General features: G+C 36.1%; 1 protein-coding gene across 2 annotated transcripts in view; it reads left to right on the forward strand.

Moving 5' to 3' along the window:
- The window catches only part of TAF2 (TATA-box binding protein associated factor 2), a 59,219-nt gene extending 42,640 nt beyond the window's left edge, over positions 1-16,579 (forward strand). Inside the window, exons 23-26 of one of the 2 annotated variants that reach the window (XM_056486044.1) lie at positions 2,190-2,419; positions 5,014-5,166; positions 5,574-5,679; positions 15,552-16,579. In XM_056486044.1, the coding sequence (XP_056342019.1) occupies positions 2,190-2,419; positions 5,014-5,166; positions 5,574-5,679; positions 15,552-15,817 (755 nt within the window). In that variant the 3' untranslated portion in view covers positions 15,818-16,579. The remainder of the gene's footprint in view (positions 1-2,189; positions 2,420-5,013; positions 5,167-5,573; positions 5,680-15,551) is intronic. The other variant, XM_056486045.1, reaches the window with a different exon arrangement.
- The last annotated feature ends 4,356 nt before the right edge of the window (positions 16,580-20,935 follow it).

Consider the following 20,935-nt stretch of genomic DNA (forward strand, 5'->3'; position numbering starts at 1 on the left):
CAAAATTGTTCAAAGCAAGTGGTTCCTCAAATAATGGTGTCTGTGTTACACTTAGAGTTTGCTTTACATTAGATAATCTCTTTTTGTCCTCTTTTTCTAAACTCTCACAGAATATGAGAGGACAGCATTGGTATAGATAATTTAAATGAGATTTTTAGAAGTGCATTGTAGACCTAAAACTCCATTTGCCTTTTGAGATTAGGAAAGGTCCTGGTGAGAGAAGGCCTTGTATCTTTATCATTGACATGTTTTTCATTACTGAGGCAGTTTTATCCAGTCCTGACAAACTGCCCTTTAACATCTGGCACATTACTACACAGATTACATATAAACATTTATATAGCTTTTTTAGGTCATTGCAGGCTTTCTGTTCTCTGTGTGTCATTATATTCAGTGTTTAAAAGTTTACAGCTACACTCCAGGGGTTGAAGTGAGGAGACTACTAGTAGTTCAGTTTCATAGGATTTGCCAAGTGTCAGACACAGAAAATAAACAGTTTTGGTGTTCCCATCAGAGAATTTGTTTTTGCTTTTTCGTGAGAGAAGAGCATGTGAATGTTACAAGCATTACCTCTTTTTGCAAGTAACAAATAGGGTACACATTCTTATTAAAGTTCATGGGGTTTTAAGCACCTAAATTTCTATGCCTCAAGCTGATGTCATGTTTCAGTTAATTTTCTCTAAGGGATAACTGTAGCATTCCAAGGTGCCTTGAAAAGAATTGTTCATGTGTGACGTCCTAGTAGCCCAGTTTAAAGGTGCATGATGGAATCATGTGTGCTTTCATTTAACATAAGTACATGTAATGGAGATTCTGATTTATATATGTAAATTTTTTTTCTGTGTTAATCTGAATTAAATTGGTAATGTCATGCTGGTTTTAAAATTAATAATTTTGATTGTGTCATTCTCTGGGGAGTATTTTAATGTTAGAAATATCCAGATTAATATTAATATTGCTTACATTTATACCTGGTTAAGTGTAACTGGTAATTTGTAACTAGTAAAGGTAAGCTAAGCTTACTCCAAACACTGTTTTGGCCCTATAAAACTACTATTTACAGGGATAGATCTTATAATTTTATTTTGTGCTAAGTCTTGCATAGCCACATTAACATGGCAGTTGGGCACATCTGTGTCTTGTTTACCAGATATAGTTCAATTCCTGCTGGGGTACAATATGTTCAATAAACTTGAAATCAGTCAAGAGCTGGGCTGAGTTAACACCAGAATTGCTGTATTTTCAGCAGTGCACCAGATGTTAAATGTCTTTCTGTTGTGATTGGTGCCAAACGTGCTTAGACCATTTGTGTATGAAGAAATTAAAATAGTACACAGTTTGCAGTGAAAAAGAATTTAAAAATAAAGCACTGCTTTGTGCAGTAAAAATACATATTTTCAGTACAAATATGAATACATGAATACAAATTAAAGTATTGAGTATTCAGTGAAGTATATGACATAGTAATGATGTTAAAAAGCATGGTTGTGCATTTCTCTATCAATGCAGTTTCTAGAGAGTAAAGATCTTAGTCGTGCTTAAAGATATGATATATGATATGAGATATTATATTATATTATATTATATTATATTATATTATATTATATTATATTATATTATATTATATTATATTATATTATATTATATTATATTATATTATATTATATTATATTATATTATATTATATTATATTATATTATATTATATTATATTATATTATATTATATTATATTATATTATATTATATTATATTATATTTTTATGGAATCCATAGGCAAATATAACCAAATCCATTAATACAGGAAGCCAATTTGGTAACAAAGTTTTCTGTTTACTTTTCCAGTAGAAAAGCTTACAAGAGCAACTTGAAAAATAAAAAGGTTTATGGGTGTGGTTATTTTTCTTTTATTTTTCAGAATGTTATTGCAGCACTTACTTTTCCAGTCTTGTTCTACTAAATTTGTCTAACTTACAACCCAGGAAACCTAAAGCTTTCCTTTTAAACAGGAAAGTTTAAAAAGAAAAAAAGTTTTAAAAAAAGCAAGTGAATAGGAGCTATTAAGAGGCAGGAGTAATGAAGGAAGTGTATCTTAAGCACAGAAAATGTCATACTCTGGTGGGCCTAGATTACTTAAGCTGGGAGAGGAGGAGATTTTATCTCTGTACTAACAATTTCTTTTGTATTTTAGGAACTTCACATGACTGGAGATTACGATGTGGTGCTGTGGACCTCTATTTCACACTCTTTGGCCTCAGCAGACCTTCCTGTTTACCATTACCAGAGCTTGGACTTGTTCTTAACCTGAAAGAAAAGAAGGCTGTACTCAATCCAACAATTATCCCTGAATCAGTTGCAAATAATCAGGAACCTGTGAACAGTACTAACAATCATGGACAGTCAGTAGGATTTCAGAACACCGTAAGCACAAACCATCTGCATCCATCCTATTCAGCTGGCTCTGAGTTCTTGCATGGGTTGCTGATTTAATTTTATATTGTGTTCAAGCCTCTCATGCTTTACCTAAGCTACCTTCTTTCCTCATTGCTCTTGATTCTGTCCATTTGAAAAGCTGGCGTATACCATGACTTTTTGGACATTTTTTAACTGTTTTGCATCACACATACAAGCTTTATACTTGTTTTTTTTTTCTTTGTCTCTTCATTTCTGTTATTTATGAAACTTTATGTATTGCTTATGAGATATGAAGTGATTCACAGAAATGTTTGATGCTGTGATAAAAGCTTTCTTCATGAGACTGTTTCTTATAGGCAAGTTACCCAGTTTTCCAAAACACAGCCTTTTAATAGTAAATCTATTGCATCTTAAAACACATAGATACACCTCATTTTAAACAACTTCAAGTGATGTGAAGGTTGAAATTTTAGCACATCTGCACTGGACATTGGAATCTGGTATTTTGAAGGATTTGTAACAGGATTTGCTCTGAAGGATTTGTAACAACTTCTGAAGAATGGCATATATTCAGTTTGGTATCATTCTGGATTCAGAAGCTTTAGTCCTAACACATATTCCATTGCATAGATAGAAAATAATTTTTTATAAACTATTAAGGTCATACTTTCCTCAACAATAACTGCCAGTGCTGCAAGGCTAAGTATTTTTGTTGGACAAATTTAATTATGAGGAAGGAAAAAAAATCAACAGACATGGAAATATTAAGTGATTTTTCTTAACAGTTTCAAAACCAGCATGTGATTAGCATGTTTGAAACTCTTTCCACCCTTTTGAATGGGATAGTTTGCTGTTACTTTATCAATCCCATAGTCAATGTCTAAGTAGTTTTCATTGAAAAGTATGCTGAGAGTACTAATTAACAGTACCCTGCAGGCCCTTTCCAGCAGGGGGAGAAAATGTTGGTAGAATCAGATATTGTTAGACCTGTCCTGCATATTTACAGAGCATGTGATAAGTCCTAATTTGCTGCACCTAATCATTAGAATTAAATAGCAGGAGGCATTTTGTTGGCAGATTTTCAGACTGCAGTTCAGTGAACACCCAAACTTTTTTTGCAGCCAGACTATCAAAAAATTTCCTCTTAACTCTTCTTTTCCTAAACTTTCCTCTCCCTTGTGCTAGCATAATTGTTGCTTCAACAGTGAGCTGGATCAGGGAGGATCTGGTTGAGCAGCACCTTTTTATGAACAGATGTTTCAGTTTCCTGAGCCAGTTTGTCACACAGTTGTAAAAATGCTTGGGCACCCCAGGACAGAACCATGTGTGGATGAGGCTGCTTCATTCAGCAGTGTACTGCTTTGCACTGGTGTGGAAATGCAGCACTGCTATAAGCCTCAGTTTGTACTTCATCACTTGTATCTTCTCCTGTTCCTCATCTTCACTCCCCTGCCCCTTACCTTAAGGTTACCATTTTCGCTGTAACTCCTCCCCAGATTCAGGGAACTGATTTTCCAGTAGCATAAAACAAAGACTGCCTCTTATATCAGACACAGTTAATCCAGGAGTGTTTCACAATAGCAGTGCTAGGACAAAAAAATAGGGATGAAAAAGGAGAGATGCATATTTGAGGAGAAGAAAGAATAAACAGGTGATAGAATTTATCAGATTAACTAGATTCTTTAAAGTAGATATACACTAAGAGCATAAACATGTTAAAATCAGTACTGATAGAGTAGTGCCTTTGAAGCTGATGAGTACGGTAAAAGTTATCCACTTCATAAAATGGAACTTGAACTGTTCAGGGCTAGAGTTTGTGGGGCTAGAGTGCCCTTTGTAGGATAGAAAAAGAGCAGTATATGCCCTTGAGAGGCTATGGTATATATGCCTTTTATAGTTTTTAGTGATCTTTTAATTATGTTTGCTCGTGTGGATGCTTTATTTTCCCTTCTAAATTTTGTTTATTGAACTTGTTGAAGCACCTGTCTCCTGTTTTCATTACTATATGTGTAACTTAGGAGACTGTGCTATTTTTCTATTTCTTTGAACTTGTTCTTTTTATAATATAAGCAGTAGTATACAGAACAGTTTTATTCTTTCTAATAAATATTGTTGTAAATTAAAGAAAAAGAAATTATAAGTACTCATTATGACTTGTACTAAATAAAGTAAGTATTAGCTTTTAAAATAAAGTAAAAGAAGATTTAGCTAAATCCCATGTGTAGATCAGAGGCTATCACAGTTTTTCAACTGAGATTTGTCCTGAGGAGAGTCTGCAAGGCACAGATTTATAGACAGGCTATTCAGAGGCAGCAAATGTTGTTGCACACCAACAGTACCATGATTGTAAGAAGCAACAGAAAAGATGCCAATGATAGATATGCAGAGGGAGCAGGGATAGAAGTAAAGAAAAACTATGTTTGTAGGAGTGGTTGGCACAAATCCATACAGGGTTTTAGAAAATACTTCTTGCCAGAACTACAGAGAAAACTTTGTTCAAATCACCCACTTTACTCAGAAGATTTTTCAGGTATCAGGTCACTTTCTCTGAAACATGGATCTTGCTATCTTCTAATTTTGGTCTTTTGATGCTGCTTCAGGAGGATGAACATCTTATTAAGGAAACAGCATCCAGCATTTCTGGTCATCAGCAGGGGGTGAAGAGGAAGGCTGATATGCCACTCGGGTCTCCATTGGAGCCAGGGCAAATACTAGAGAAGAATGAAGACAGTAAAGTCAAACTCAAAATCAGAGTAAGAAATGGAAATTCAACTTGCACAATGTGTAGGGTGTTCAGAATAACAGCAGTGGTGTCTGCTGGCTTCCCTTGAAGCTGTGTTCAAACAAAAGGCATGCTGTGTATATATGGACAGCAGTTGTTATGCTTACTTTGGCAAAATCATTTCCTATCAGATTCTTTATTGGCTGGCAAGAACTAAAGTTGACAGATAATGCTCTTGTTCACACAGCTTCACAGTAAATTAGAAAGGAAAGACGCTGACCCTTTTTAATTTTATTGAACTTTTATTCCTTTGCAGTGGTAGATATCACTTCCTTTCCCTCTCACCCCCAGTTTACCTCAAAAAAAAATTAAAATTATGTTCAGTAATGTTTTTGTGAGTTATTAGCATCTGCTTATTTTTTTTTCCTGATATCTTAGTTCTCAAACTCTCAAGAGGAAGAGGAAATTGATATGGACACAGTTCATGACAGCCAAGCCTTCATTTACCATCATTTGAATATGCTGGAGAGACCATCCACACCAGGTATGAGTAAATTTTTTAGGCAAAGTGGTTGTAATTTTTTGACTACTTCAGTTGTGAGGTGTTTTTTGCTACTGCTGATTTCCGTACATACAATGTTGGTAAGTGCTAAATGTTACTGGAATTTCAGGAACTGTGTAAAGGGGGCATAAAGAACTTTTCTTTAGGTTTCAGTAGATGCATAGATAAGTGTATACATGTGTATTTTCACACATACCTAAGTAAGACAAATATAAATCATGCTTATGAAAGTGAAAAGCTAAGGAATGAATAAAAGAGCACAAAATTTGAGTAGAATCCCATAAGCAAGTAGGTAAAACTTGTTTTGCTATTGGTGTTATTTAAAAAATAATATTTTTTAAGGTTAAAAAAACATAGCAAGACTCCTCAGATAAAAAAAACCCACTCAAATATTAAAGAATTATAACTTAACATCAGCAGTTAAAAACCATAAAAGCCTCAAAGGTATTTAGAAGTGCTTTCCAAAGTTGAAAAGATTGCATCTGTGAGTAAAATTTTCATTTCAAGCACTTCCTTTCTTTTACTACTTCTAAGTATATTTTTTTATACAATACTTGACAAAGTTTTTCTCTAGGCATAGTGTTTCTTAGAAACATTAAAACAGGTTGAACTTCATTGTTGAACTTCCACCTTCTTTGCTTCTTTGTCACTGGCAAAGGAATTCAAGAGTTAGTCTCAAAATGTTTTAACTACGTTTCTAAAGTTCAGTTCCACAATGTGCCAGTGGAGCAAAGCTGAGTTCATGTGACAATGTACAAGCATTTTGAGAGATCTTCCATTCAGATTCAGAACAAGATTTTAAGGTTGCAGTACTGTATTGTGTCAAAGTGAAGTTTTTTGCTTTAGAATTCAGAGCAATTACCCTCTTGCTTGTTTTTCTGTTTTTATTCAGTGACTGCTTAGAGTAAAACAGAAATAGATCTTAGCAGAAGGATCTGGAGTGTTGGTTCCATCTTGAGTTGCCTTAGGTCCTGCTATGCTGGCAGGTGACCTTATCTGCTTTCTCAGTGACCAGGCAGTTTAGTGGGCCCATTTAAGAGAAGGGCTGGTGGATGCTGCTGCCCTGAGAATCCTGCTGAGGCTGGTGCCTTGGTGCCAGTGGTGCAAAAGCTGGAGACTCATACTCTAATATGAGCCTTGGACATACATTTTTCCTTCCTTGGCAGATGCTCTAGTCACTAAGGGACTTTATTTCGTTCTTCTGATTTTTGTGTTTTGTTTGTTTTGGTTTTTTTTATAAAAGGCAACTGCTGTCACTTCTCAGCTAAGAAATTAAGTTGATATGGGGACATTAAAACAGGGAGGTCTAGTTTCTGGATTCCAGATGGCCTTCAGTTAATGACGTGCCTACAGCCAACTCCACCAGGACAGCTTTGCTGTTAGGCATCTAGAATAACAAAACCCACAGCTTTTTGACTTACTTCAGCAGGGTAAAGGAGCAGGCTGCATGTAGGTTACTCTCATGAACTTAGGAGCCTATATCTTTAATTTAAACTTCTCAGAGCTGCTTTGAATTCTGTTCTCAATGTTACGGTCAACCATCACATTTTCTGCTATGGCAAAGAATGACGCATCCAGGGCATTCAAGTGCAAAGCTGATCTGCTGAGGATTAGTATTTATAATTTTTACATGATATTTTGCAACAAGTTTTTCACTAGATTTTCACACTCTATGGAATATAAAGTCATAAACAAAACTCTGCCAAATACGTCACAAATAGGACTTAGGGGACCCTCTGTGTGCCAGCTCTGTGCTCTGGGACTGTTTAAGTTTGCACTGGAGGTCAGAAAGGGTAAAGTCTGACAGGAGTGGAGCAGTGGCCACTTGACTGGTGCTTTTGCAGACCCACAGCAGACACAAGCTACTTCAAGTCTCACTTGTGTCCTAAATGACCTTCTCACCTCTGTTTAGACATTTAGCACACTGTAATACATTTTCTTTCCTAGCTAATAAATGAGTCAAGTGCCAGGTTTTGCACCAAAATTCATTTTAAATGCCTTTGAAAAGCATTGTTTTGAACATATTTCAGATTGTTTTATTCTTTTTTTTGCTTGTGTAGTTAGAAACAGTTCAACTTCATATATTTTTTGCTTCTAAAATTTCAACTTTTTCTTAATCATGGCATTTATCTTAGAAGCTGAGATGAATTAATTACAGACTGAGTAAATAAAGACAGTTAAATCTTTAGGAAATGGTATACTGTTGAGAAGAAACAGATGGGGAAAAATAAAAGCATACATAAATAAAATCGTTCACATGTAAGAGTGTTCTGTTTTACAAAGGAAGTACAGGGCATGTGAGGTTTTACAGCCATGGTGGAGGATGGGTGCATTTCAGGGAGTGATTATTGTGAAATGGATTCACAGCAAGTTCTGAAATGGTCTCAGTGTTTTGTTAGTAAATGTGCCTCAGTTCTGACTCCTGCTTGGAAGGAGTGAGCTCTCAGTCCACCGCAGTTTCCCTCCCCCAGCTGTGGGCTGTGTCCCCGCATGTCACATGAAGTGTTAGGTCATCAGCCCAACACAGCATGTGAAAAGCAGCTGCCAGGAGGAAGTTCACATTGGGTCCTGTTGTATCTGTGTTTTTTTGCTGGATTGTTGGGTTGTGTTTTTTTCCATTTCCCAGGACCACCCCAAATGATGATTTGGATTTGGTCAAGTTTATGTAACCCCCTTAACACCAGGGGGAGGGTGGGGGCACTGTTTTTGTATGGTTCTGCCCATGGATATGAAAGGTTAAGGGTGAGACAATAAAAAAAGTTTTCTAGTACACCTCTTGCTGGGTTACAAATTTCAGTGTTAAAAAGTAAAGCACCTGTCCTAGTTCATATAGAAAATAAATGGTTTAAATTAATGGTCCTACTAAAGCATCCTGACTATCATAATAGAGTTGTTGACTCTGGCAGCTGTAAGGGAATCTAATAATTTTATCAAGAAATTATTAGAGCAAACAAAACATTAGTTGTGAACTGTCTTAAGAATGCTGTTGTGATGAGTACTCATCTGCTCTTAGGGCTAGAAACTTGGTAGCCTCCTTTGAACCTCCAAGGCTGTGCAATGTTACATTTCTTATGTGAGAGCAGATTTCATTTGCCAATAATCATCAAGAATATTAGGAATGCTTCCTTCACTTAAATCTTAAGATAAAAGACTATCAAGATGAGATTTTGTGTAAGCAACGGATTTGATCTCTCAGGCTGTGTCTTGCTTTGTTGACTTCAGTGAAATCAGATGAAGGTTGCCTTCTTTAATATTTCACTCATCTGAAAGTACATTACATCAGAAATAATCTTTAAAAGGTCCTGCTGTATTTGTCAGTGGTTATTGATTGGCCTGGTCTTTTCTGCTTCCAAAATAAATGCCTGGCTGTAGGCTGCATGATCTGCCAGTGTACTTGCATGTCATTTTGGCTCATCACTGATAAACACTTAATTGAACTTCTTCCAACAAGTTTTGGTGGTTTGAAAGTTGATAAAAAGCAGTGTCCAATTCTCTCTCTATTTCTGCAAGGGAAGGAAAAATAAAATACAGTGATGGTCTCTCTGTGCACGGGTAGTTCTTTTTCTGATGATATTCAGAGGCAGTGGGCTTTGAGGATATCCTGAGCATTCAGACTCAGATCAAACAGATTCCTTGGCTATTCTGTTAATCCTTTTGCACATTCCCAGGATAGTCAAATTGGAAATGTGCTTCTGAGTTTGTGATTGTTCTGTTTACTGTGTAGGTGTACAGGAAACTTTGGAGGTCTAGACCACAGTCATAATGTTGATTAGATTGTCATCGTGTTTATCACAGTTACTGCACTTTCAGGAAATTATGGTTTATTTGGATTGACCTTTTTCTGAAACAGTTTGAAACTGGACATAGTGCATATGCTGCAGTAAAGTGTAGAGGTAAACTACTGTAGATATTTTGTTTAAACAGTACATTTACAGCAGCAGATCCAAGCCTGAGGTGCAAATCACTGCCCCTGGAGTTTGAATGCAGGAGTAAAATAGGAATTCAGTCCAGACTGTGTGAGAAGCCCAGTCCTCTGCAGTTACCCAAGATAACTCTAAGTGCACCAGTACCTCAAAGTCCAGCCATTAGTGACTCTCTGCCAAAAAGTGCTATTGAAACATCAGCACACAGACAGATATATAAATGAACACTTCTTGGATTTGAGGACACCACTGACAATGACGACCTTTTGCTTTGCTTTCTAAGGAGGTAAAAGTTGTCACAACTGTTCCGTAAGAATGCCTTTTAATAACATATAATATTAATACAGTATCTGTTACACTTTTAATTCAAGATTTAACTGCTTCCAAAGTGGTAGTTCATAGGGTTTAAGGTTTGTAGATAAATTTGCCTCACAAGGAATGGTGTTTTGCAGTGCTTTACTCTAAAGGAAAGAAAGCAGCTTTAATAGAAATGCAAGCCCTGTAGGTAGTGACAACAGAAATGAGAATTGCATCAGTGTGTGGCTGCAGTGTGTCAACTCCTTGATTTAATAAAATCACCATAATACTGTAGCTGTGACTGTCTCTGAGAAAACAATAATCACTCTCAAATCTAGAGAATGAATAAGGCTAGCAAGTTTTCAAGTCAACTACCTGAAACAGGTAGAAACAAAGTATTCTGAACTGGCTTCCTGATTTAGATGTTCTTTCTTTCAAAAACAGATTTCACTAGAATGTTCTAGAATATTAAAATAAATGTAGTAGAAATAACACCACAGTTAAGCTATTATTTTAGTGTACGTATAAGGCAATATAGTAGTTAAATGAAAGTCAGATGAGGAAATCAAACTTTTTTAACTTACCAGTTAAAACTGTATTTTAGTTAAAACACCAGCTTGTCTATACAATACTTTCATTTTACCTTTGGTATCGGTATAAGGAATTGTCTATCTGGATTTAAATGCCACTAAAAAATTGAAGTCAAATGAATCTGTAAATTGGAACTAGTTAAAATGTTTATGTTGGTACCAAATTAACTGATTTGCTTAGGATATCTTCAGAAAACCTTTGGCTGGTTTTATTTTTTTTTAACTAGACTTTTGCTTTTCACCCTCAAACTTTAATTTTTGTCCCATGGACCTTAAAAGAGCACTCTCCTAGAGAGAAAATTGATAACCTTCTTCAGAGATGTATAATTTGAAAATTCTGGTTGTTTAGGCTAATTACAGGACATTGCATTCTGGAAACTTGAAATCATTTATGCTTGGTAATTTTTTCTATGTACTTTGTTGGTGGTTCAACAGATGCATAAACACAGCATTAAATTAAAAAATAGTGTGTCTTACATGTTTCCAGAGTAATGCTAAAAAGAAAAGAATAAGGAAAAAACGGATAATTTTGAAACTGTTTTTATGTTATTTTCCTTTTTTTGAATGTTTTCTCTTTAGAGAAAATGCTAGCCAGAGATGCAGTTCAGTTGCTAGACATAGAGTGTGCATTGCCTTTCTCCTTGGTGAGCCTTCTTTGGTTTCTGGTAGAGACACATGAAGTGGTTCTGTGCTTGTATCGATGTTCCCTCTTCCAGAGCCTTTCCATGCTGCAGCACCAGCCTGTCCTCAGGACCCATGGCCTTCAGCCTTTGCTATGATTTGTGAACTTCTCCCTCTCTGATGTTTCAGTAAGTTAGGTGAAAATGGGGAGATTTCAAGCAAGTGTCAATTTATAAAAATCCCCGGCTGTCTTACATTAATTGGCAATGCAAAGAAACAGAGGCTGTAAGTTTGTGGCATCACACTCTCTTCACACAAAATCAGAAACTGAGCTTTCATGAGGGATCTCATGAAAGCCTGTCAGCATGTTAAATTCTCAAGTTACAGGTTTTCAAACTGTAAAAGTTGAAAACCCAAATAAAAGAAAAATAGGTGAAACCACAATATAGTAATCCAATATTAATGCACCAATGAGAATTAAAGCTTAAGTGAACAGGATGTTAGCATTATCTGACAGCAATTTTTATTACTAGAGAAAATGTTACTTTAAAGCTTACCAGGATCCAAATCCCTTTAATTTTTAAACAAGATGCATGTTTTCATATTTCATTCTCTCTCACGACATCTGCAGCATTTGTAGTTGTCCCTTGGGCAAACAGTGCATGGGTATTCTGATCTTTCTCCCATGGGATCATAATCCTGTCTAATTTTAAGCACCTACCCAGCTAGCTGGAACACCACAAAGCCAACAATTACACTGGAATCTCCACATCCTAAACAGGAGGAGATCCATGTGGATTGACACATGTATGTGCATATTCTTCCAAGGAATGCTACTAACCACTTCAGAAGTGAGCTGCTGGGCTCACCCTCCACTTACTGCGTTTTTCTGTGTTTTGTGAAACCTGGGTTTCAGTCCTTTTCTCTGTGCCAGGAAGAAGTGGGTTCCCTGCAGGAAGAGGGAGTGCTCTGTGCCTCTTTGCATCAGTCCTGCCACTCCTGTTGATAAAAGGATGATTTTACTGCCCTGTGAGCAATTTCTATTTAGCCTTGCTTTCCTTAGCCACATTTGTCGTGTTCCTGCCATAGGCTTTAAGTAAATACTAATCAAAATGAAGAGAAAAAAAAAAAAGGTTCTGTAGGTTTAACACTGAATTTTATGCATGGAGATCTGTAACATTTTTTATAGGTCTGTCCATTTTGGCACATAACTGAGTTAGGTAGTTTGTGATCAGTCTTTTGTAGCCATCATCCAGGATCAATATATTTGACGCTTGATTTCAAAGCACTCTTTAACAGTAGGAGGAAATTTTCTGGATAGCTGTTATTTTTGCATTTAAAACCCAAGAGACTAGATTCACTATTGACCTCTATGAAGAAATTGTGTACACTTCTATTGCTGGCTCAGTACAAGCAGATTTTTGTAATGGCATTCTTTTATTTCTTACTGACATCTTTTCTGTATTACCACCAATGTTGACTGTTTCCTTAAGTGTCAGTAGCCCTTGAGTTGCAGTTGGATCCCATTTCTCCCTTTCTTGATAATCTTCCCACCTCTCAAGGTGGTCACCACCACCCCTTTGGTCCTGTTGGCTTAAACTACTGTTGTATTTGCTCCTTAACTTACTCCAGTCAGTGGTTAACTGCTTTAACAAACAGATTTTTTTAATAACACACCTGAAATAAGTATTGAGATGATAATACAGACTGTTGCCTTGGCAGAGCTGGCAGTTCTGCAAACTGCAGGAAATTAGCACAAGTGGCAGGTCATGTAAGGGAGTCAGGAGAGTCTGGTTGGTTGCATCCTCCATCTCCACTTGACACTACTGCTACATCATCCCTGCAGACTTCAACCAGTGGTTTTATACCAGTTCTGGCTGAATTTTTTTAAGTTCAGAGGCTTAGCTTTGGCTTGAGGTTGTTACAAATGTAGTGTCTAGACTTAGGGGTTTAGTTTTCAGATAAAAATAACTCCACAATTTGGAATTAATGGAGCTGAGGAGTTTTAAGAATTTGTGTCATGTTGTGTGGGTTTTTTCTTCTATTTGAAGTTTACTTGAGTTTGCTATGTATGTTTTAATGTATCATGTGCCTGTAGCTTGAGAACAGATGAGAATGTCTTCTGTACTTCAGGTAATCTTATATACATTTTCTGTACAACCAACCAGTGTTCTTCAGGTTTTTTGCCAAGACCCTTATTTCTGTGTTTCTAGGAGCTCTGTTTGTATCACTGCCACAGTTCACCTGTAACTACTGCAGCCTATTTTAACAGCAGCCTATTTAGTGTCAAATACTGCCTGCTTTGATTTTCTGAGATACAGCCTCCACTCTTTCTTTTTCTAATGGCCTGAGCCAGATACACTCCTTTTTTCACCATTGTGTCATCTGTTTAATGGCTGGTTTTGAATCTTTGCAGCTGCTAAATAAAGTTGTCTAAACACTGAATGCTTCAGAAGAAGGAGCTCAGATTATGAGGACAGGATACAGGAGGAATTCCTTTAAAAATATTATTGGAAATAGTTACATAGTAAAGCAGTCTTGTACCTTTCTGCATCAAATGCTTGCACACTGTCTTCATTGTTGAAAATGGCTCCAGACAACAGTGTAAAAAAATGGTAGTAGTTATGCACTGAAGTCAAGTGGAAGTTGGAATTGGTGTGCATCTCCTCTGCCTGCCATAAGATACATAAAAATGTAAAGCTGTGAATTCTAACAATAAATTTTTGCATTGATAACATGAGCTTACTGGTGCTTAGTTCTGATTAAATAAAAACTAAAGCTTTTTAAATACTTTTATATTAGAGATTCAAAGTTTATAAGAAACTATTGTACTCCAGACTAGCCTCCTTCATAACCTCAACAGAATTTTATATTGTACCATATTCCTGTCTTGTGCTCAAGACCAAATATATTTCTAGAAAGACATCATTTTGCTGCTTAAGACTCCAAGCAGTAGAAATTCCACTATGTCCCATAGTAAGTTATTGATTATCCTCACTATAAAAATGTTTTGTTTCTATTCTGACTTCTAAACACTTCATATAGATGTATAGATTTTGTTTTTTCCAGACATATTCATAAACAGACAAACAAACCCCAGAATAGTTGTACCATCTAGAAATTTTCCTATATATGTACATGATTTAATCAATCCTCAGTCTTTTGGGTGAGGCTAGAAAGATTGCATGGAAATTGTTCTCAACATTTGCTTGTCATAGTACAGGGAGCTGTCTCTTTGGACTCCCAGGAATCATTACTATAGACAAATCATTCTTGCCTTTAAAGTTATACAGCCAACCAGCCAAACAAAAAGATGTACTGGAAAATAAATGTGTTTTCAAATATAAAGAAAAAGATAATTGCATAGTAACGTCAAATAACATCATTTCTTGTTATTTAATTGGGATATTTTTACCAAAAACTGGGTGGGAAAAACCCCCATATTTAAAATAGCAATGAAGAAAATCCATTTTAAGTAACACTTAGAGGATTTGTTGCCTTCAAAAATCTGCTGGTGCTTTTCTATATTTATCTAGTTGTTAAAGCATTCTTGCAGTGTGAGTGATCTGATTCAATTTCTGCCAGAGGGCATCTGAGTATTCCTAGCTTCCAAGCATTTCCACTCTTTAACAAAGGTATCCTTTGAATAATGCCCTTTAATCTCTAGAAGCTGTTGCAGTCTGTCTGGAAAATGAAATATTAAATGAGCCAAAGAGAAAATGAGAAAGTCATTCATTGAGAAGTCATGGATAATATTTCCTTCCTCACGTTCAGATACCAGGCTTGTTCAGTATATAGCTAGTTCTAGTGTACTTGTGAAATATACAAGGATAAAGATGGTAGAGTTGTCTTTATTTGGCTTCAGTTTTGTTTAGGGGGAAAAAAAAAACTTGTATAATCTTTCAAACAGGCTAAATTGGTTACAAGAGGCAATTTTTAGAAAAATCAGTTTAATTTTCCACTGTCAAAATGTTTGTATGTTGTTGTGGGGAGCTTTACCTCTTGACTAAGAAGAGTTCACATCCCAAAAATGCACTTTATTGTGCCATTCTTGCACTTTATATCAGAATTTTCACAGCAGTTATATTATTCAGGGTATAGTGGTCTTCCTACTCTATTTAAAAATGAATTTCAGGAAGCTAGTATGACTTGAAGTGTCTTAGGGCTCTTTACAGTTCCGAATTGTCTGGGATACTTTTATGCTGTTGAGGAAGGGAGGACCATCTCTGAAAATTGTCAGTAGTGTGGGAACTTTAATGGCACTTTCAGAGCCTTCTCTGAAGCTAAATGGTACAAGCATCATAACAGATTCCATGTTTTTATGTTTGAATTATAATGGTTTTATGTAATGTTTCAGAATTCCTTATGTTTGGAAACATTGTAAGTTAAACATTTGTTAATCCCACTGTATCCATTCTTTTAGGTAAGGAGCAATCATCTGGAGAGATAAACATGCACCCTGTCTCAGCAGCTCCACTCTCTGTGTTTAGTAAAGAATCAAACTCCTCAAAACACAGCGACCACCATCACCATCACCACCATGAGCACAAGAAAAAGAAGAAGAAACACAAGCATAAGCATAAACATAAACATAAACATGATACTAAAGAAAAGGAAAAGGATCCCTTTGTTTTCTCTAACAGTCCAGCCAGTGCACGATCAATCCGTTCCCCATCACTTTCAGACTGATGCCAATGACTTCTCTGGAGCTGAACTTGCAATACTCTTGGAGTGCTTAGAAGGATGTACATAACTATAGCTTCTATCTTTTTTTTTATGGAACTAAGAATATGTGAATTGCCTGAGCAATTCAGAAGTTCTGCCACCTTTGAAGCCTTCTTTTTGCATGTGTGGTTGTTGAAATCTGATTCAAAAAATATGGTTTATGATTCTGACTTATTTTGTATTTCACTGTTCTCCACACCTCCCACTCTTTTTTCCATTTTAAACAAAGAAAACAGCCCTTTATGTAAGGGCCCCATGTCCACTGGCAACCCCCTGCACATCACGCTTACCATGTGTATTGCCAGAATGAATTATGGTTTAATCCTTTGAAGAATGTTAGAGGCAGAGTATGTTTCAAGCAGAAGCCAATTGCCGGGCCTTTGGTGACAGACTGTTTCCAGAGCAGTATTGTATAACTAAGTGTACATCTCCTCAGAAGACAGGGATTTTCTTTAGTCTTCAGCTGACCTGTTTCTTGCTTTAACCATTGCAGCGTAATGTCAGACTTCTAAAAGAACAGTATGTAGAACATTTTCAACTTTCAGATACTAAAACTCTTGAAAAATTCCAGGCTGCTTTTAAGCTGGTGGTATTTATTATGGACATGAGCCTTTTAATATTATTAAATTCTGCAATTGTTTTTGGAATTTTAGCAAAATGCGTAATGCATGTTTTGTCCTGTAATCAGGCTTTTAAAAATCCAATAAAGTTTGCGAATTATTTTGACAGAGGCATATTTTTTTCTTCAAGCTTACATTGGACTATGCTTTTGAAATATGTTTGCTAAAATTTAAAAAATAATTCTGAAAAGTTTGAAAATTAAAATATTGAAAAACATGTATTTCTTCCTCCTGAGGGGTGATTTGCTTGAAAGCAGGATCAGCTCATGAATCCACAGGAGAGATATATCAGTAGATTAAACTAGGTCTGGGACTTTAAATGATGGATGCATTTAAATTTCTTTAGCTGTGTTTTATGCAGTGTACTATTTACACCTGGGAAGTGTTTTATTTAAAAATTTAATTTTAAAAAAGTTTTAATAATAGAGATAAATAATCTCTGCCACTTTTTATCTATTTTCTTTGTATGTGTGTAGAGGCAGTGTTTTATTTCCATGTACTGGTTAGCTTCTGTTGCCCAGAGTTCACATAGTGTTCTATAAGATGGTTGTATTTGGGTTAAATATTTTTTTTTATCAGTTTTCACAATTTTCATAAGAGACTGATTCTCCTTCTTAGAGCAAAGAAAGTTCAAGAGGGACCCAAGAAGACTTTTTTAAAGCCATATTCTGTTTCATGAAAGTTAATAAATACTTTTATATTCTATACCTGCTGGTGAATCCTGTAGTTCTTGGAATAAAAAGTTATTTGTAGACTAGAAAGATGATAGGCTCAGGTATTTTGTAATATGCATATACTTATTTTGTTTATCAAACACCATATCCTTTTAATACTGCAGGGATGGTTGTGCTAATCATTTCACTTGGAGCACATTTGGGCTGGATTCAGACACAATGGTCCTGGGCAGCCCTGCAGCCTCTCCTGATCTGCTGCTTTGCTGTGTCAGGGGAAGACCCTCTGGTTTCCTTTTATTGATAACTGTGAGCTCTTGGAGCTTAGGTGAGCTAAAGGTGCAAGAGGAACCCTAAGCATAAGAATGAGGTACTGGGTTCTAACCATGCGTGCAGCTCAGCTCAGCACTCCTGGTGAGACAAGTAATAGCTCAATGGAAATATTTTGAGGTGTTTTTCCCTTGGCTAAGCAGTGATGTAACAGTGCCAGGGGTGTTTGTGGGAGACCTGGGCTAATAAGCAATGAAAGCTGGCATTGTTTGGGAGATTGAAGGCAGATGCATTTATGTTTTAAAAATGAGGTCATGGATAATTTAGACTGGTGCAGTTTCTACTTACAGAGTTATGGATTTACACTCTTAGGCTGAGGGAAAACTTATTGTTCAGTGATACAGGCACAGAACTGAGGCAGAGCTGCAGCATAGGAACTCTGCTGCAGGTTCTGCTGTATGACTTTAAGAGAACTATTAAATACATACTAAGAAAATATGGTGAAGATAACTGCCAATAGAAAATTGGAAGGTAGGGGAGAGAAGGGGAGGATCTAAAAAACAACATGCAGTTTCTGAGGTTACATCATGTTCCTGGTTGAGAAAATCCATTAGTATATTTGATGGAATACAAAGTTTAAGATCTGCAGGTGGTGGAATATGGACAAGCAATGTTCACAAACTGGTATATGTGCTCAGAAATCAGAATAATTTGGCAGATGGCACAGGTGATTAAAAAAAAAAAAAAACAAACCTGAAATTTTGAAGGAATGAATGTGAAATACTGAACTCCAGGGAAAAGGAAGTGCATGAAAGTAAGTAATTCTCCCCTTCTTGTATGATGCAGGGAAAAAGAAAGTATCTGGTTTCACAGAGGTGAACAGTTTGATACTATTGCAAGTAAAAATCACTTGAGAATTAACAGCATTTTTTAATATAAGATGTAAAAGTAATTGTTAACTATTGAGTGCTAGTGATTTGGGGCAACATATTTTAAGAAATAAGTGGGCAGATGGAAACAAGATGTAGCATTGCATATAAGAAAATACATAAACAGAACTGAGTATTCCTGGTCTAGAATAAAAGAAGTCTGAGGGAGGAACTCACCCTTCACATACCTAAAATATTGCTACAACAAAAAATGTTTGTCAGTTCTTGATGCTTCCTTTGGGAAGGGAGGGATTAGCTTTTCTTGTGAATAAAAGTTTTTGTTGAATATTAAGATGAAAAGCATTCTAACAGGGTACCTAATGATGATGTGAAAACTAATTTCTTGTAAGCTTGTGAGCAGCAGATTGGCAAATGTCTGGAGGGGATGTTTATAGGATGCTTCACCCCGCCACAGTGCAGGGACCTCACTGCTATGGTTGTTTTTGTGGTTTCTTTAATCTTCCCTTTTTGCAGTGAAGTTCTTGCGGTGCCTCCCTGGATGTGACCAGCACTTGCAGAAGGTTTAGGAAACTGGGGTCTTTGCCTGCCAAAGATCTCACCAGTTGAGGTTTAGCTTGAGTCTTCTGCTGAAAAACTGATGGCTATTTCAAAGTTGTAACCTGTCATCAATTCAAGTTAAAATTTGATATTTGAATGGTAGATTAATCTCTGTTCTCTCCACCTTCAAACCTCATAGGTTACCTGTAATCTATGCAGTTGCTTTTGATCTGGTTTCTGATTCTTGGTTAAAACTCCTCCTTTATAGCTCTTCTTAAAACAAAAGGAAAAATATTTAATTTGTGTGGGGCATTATCCAAATACTGCCAGAATGCACATTACATATATAAGTAGAAATTAATGTGTCATTGAAAATATGCAAAGCAGTCAAAGTCGGGAGTATTTATTTTGGTGTATCAGCTTTTAACATTAATTCCTTTATTTTGTTCAATATAAACATAAGAACACACATAAGTGTAGGGTAAATATGTAATACTAAAATATATGTATGCATTTCTAATGCAGACTTTTCATTGGATTTTTTTTTTTATTTCTCAGTATAATTACAGAATAAAATGCCCACAAAGTAGGTACTGCACCTCTTAAATTTGTAGGCTTGTAATGAGAACATAGCTCCTGTCCTTAGGTGTCCAAGTAAGCAGGAGTTTCAGCTTTGGTCAGTCACTGCCAGGCCCTGTCAGAGTGTGCCAGTTCTGAGGAGGGAGGATGCACCTTCATGGAGTCTTTGGGTGAGCTCGTAATATCTTTGTATTAACAAGTTCTGCTGTCCATAAAGCTGACACAAGGGCTCCTATCAATGAAAATTAGTGTCTTACACGGTTTAGCTTCTGAGAATATAAGAGCTTCTTACTTTTAGTTGATTTTATATCCATAGAAATAGATTTTTTTTTTTAAATTCTAATAGAAGAAATTTTGAGTAATATCATTATTTTTAGTTCTTTATGATAGTTTATTCTCAGAATGTAAGAACCCTGTTTTTAATGGAGCACCTGTATTAAACAGCAGCCCTTAAAATAAATGACTTAAGTAAAAATGTTTTAGCTGAGATTTAATTACTTTTGTATGTTTAAATTTTTATATATTTATTAAAATATATATTCTTAAAGTACATGTTTACTTTCCAATTTTATAATTTTAAATTACAATAATATATGAGTGTTGGCATATGAATTAAGTCACAACAGCTAATACTGAAAGTCTGCATTATTTCATAGTCATCTGATGCCATAAATATAGGTATTCTAAACACATTTCTAAGGCTTTCTTTTACTGTTATTTTTGTCCTGATAAATCTACAATGTTAGCAATCTTTGTTGATGTAGAAGAGTCAGGATTTCATTTGAATGGCTTTGCATGTTAGTGAAAAATCCTTCTGTTAGTATGGTGCTTAGGTTGTGGTAACCGCCATAAAGTAACAGAACAAAGGAAAGCATATTTAGCTGGATTTTCTTAATTTCTAAATGAAAGTGAATCTGCATGGGTATGCTTTGGGCTGGTTAACAGCTTGTCCCTCCTGCAGCAAGAAGCACTTTTTCCCCCACAGCTCCTGACCCCACTGTGGCATGTAGGATTATTTTGCTAACTGAGCTCTTCTGTGGCCTGATACAACTCTATAACCCATGAATAAAGTTGGGGTTATTCTTGCTCTGTTAGTGAGTTGCAACTTTTGGGCAGAGGCTGAGTAGGCAGTGAGGCTCATGCCTGGCTTGTGCAGTTAAGGGTGGAGTAGGAAGAGGGAGGGAGGGAGGCGTGAGCAGGAACAAAACCCTCTTTGGCAGCAGCAGCCGGCTCATTTGGCTCCGCTGCTCCTTGTGACTTTGCTCCGAGAAAATCATACAATAGGGAGAATTCAAGTTTTCACATCTGCGCCTCTTTGGGAGTCTTAATTTTGTTGTGAATTGGTTGAGTGATTGTTTTGAACCAGATTCATTTTGGACATTTTTGAAGGTTGGAATGAGATGAGCTTATGTGACTTGCAGTTATTTTTGCTGGGTTGATAAAAAATTGGTCTTAATGATAGAGTGGAAAAGAAACTCACTTCAAAAATTACTCCAAAAGTAATTTCAGGTCAAA

This window comes from Oenanthe melanoleuca, chromosome 2 (genome assembly GCF_029582105.1).
Source record: "Oenanthe melanoleuca isolate GR-GAL-2019-014 chromosome 2, OMel1.0, whole genome shotgun sequence".
Lineage (NCBI taxonomy): Eukaryota > Metazoa > Chordata > Aves > Passeriformes > Muscicapidae > Oenanthe > Oenanthe melanoleuca.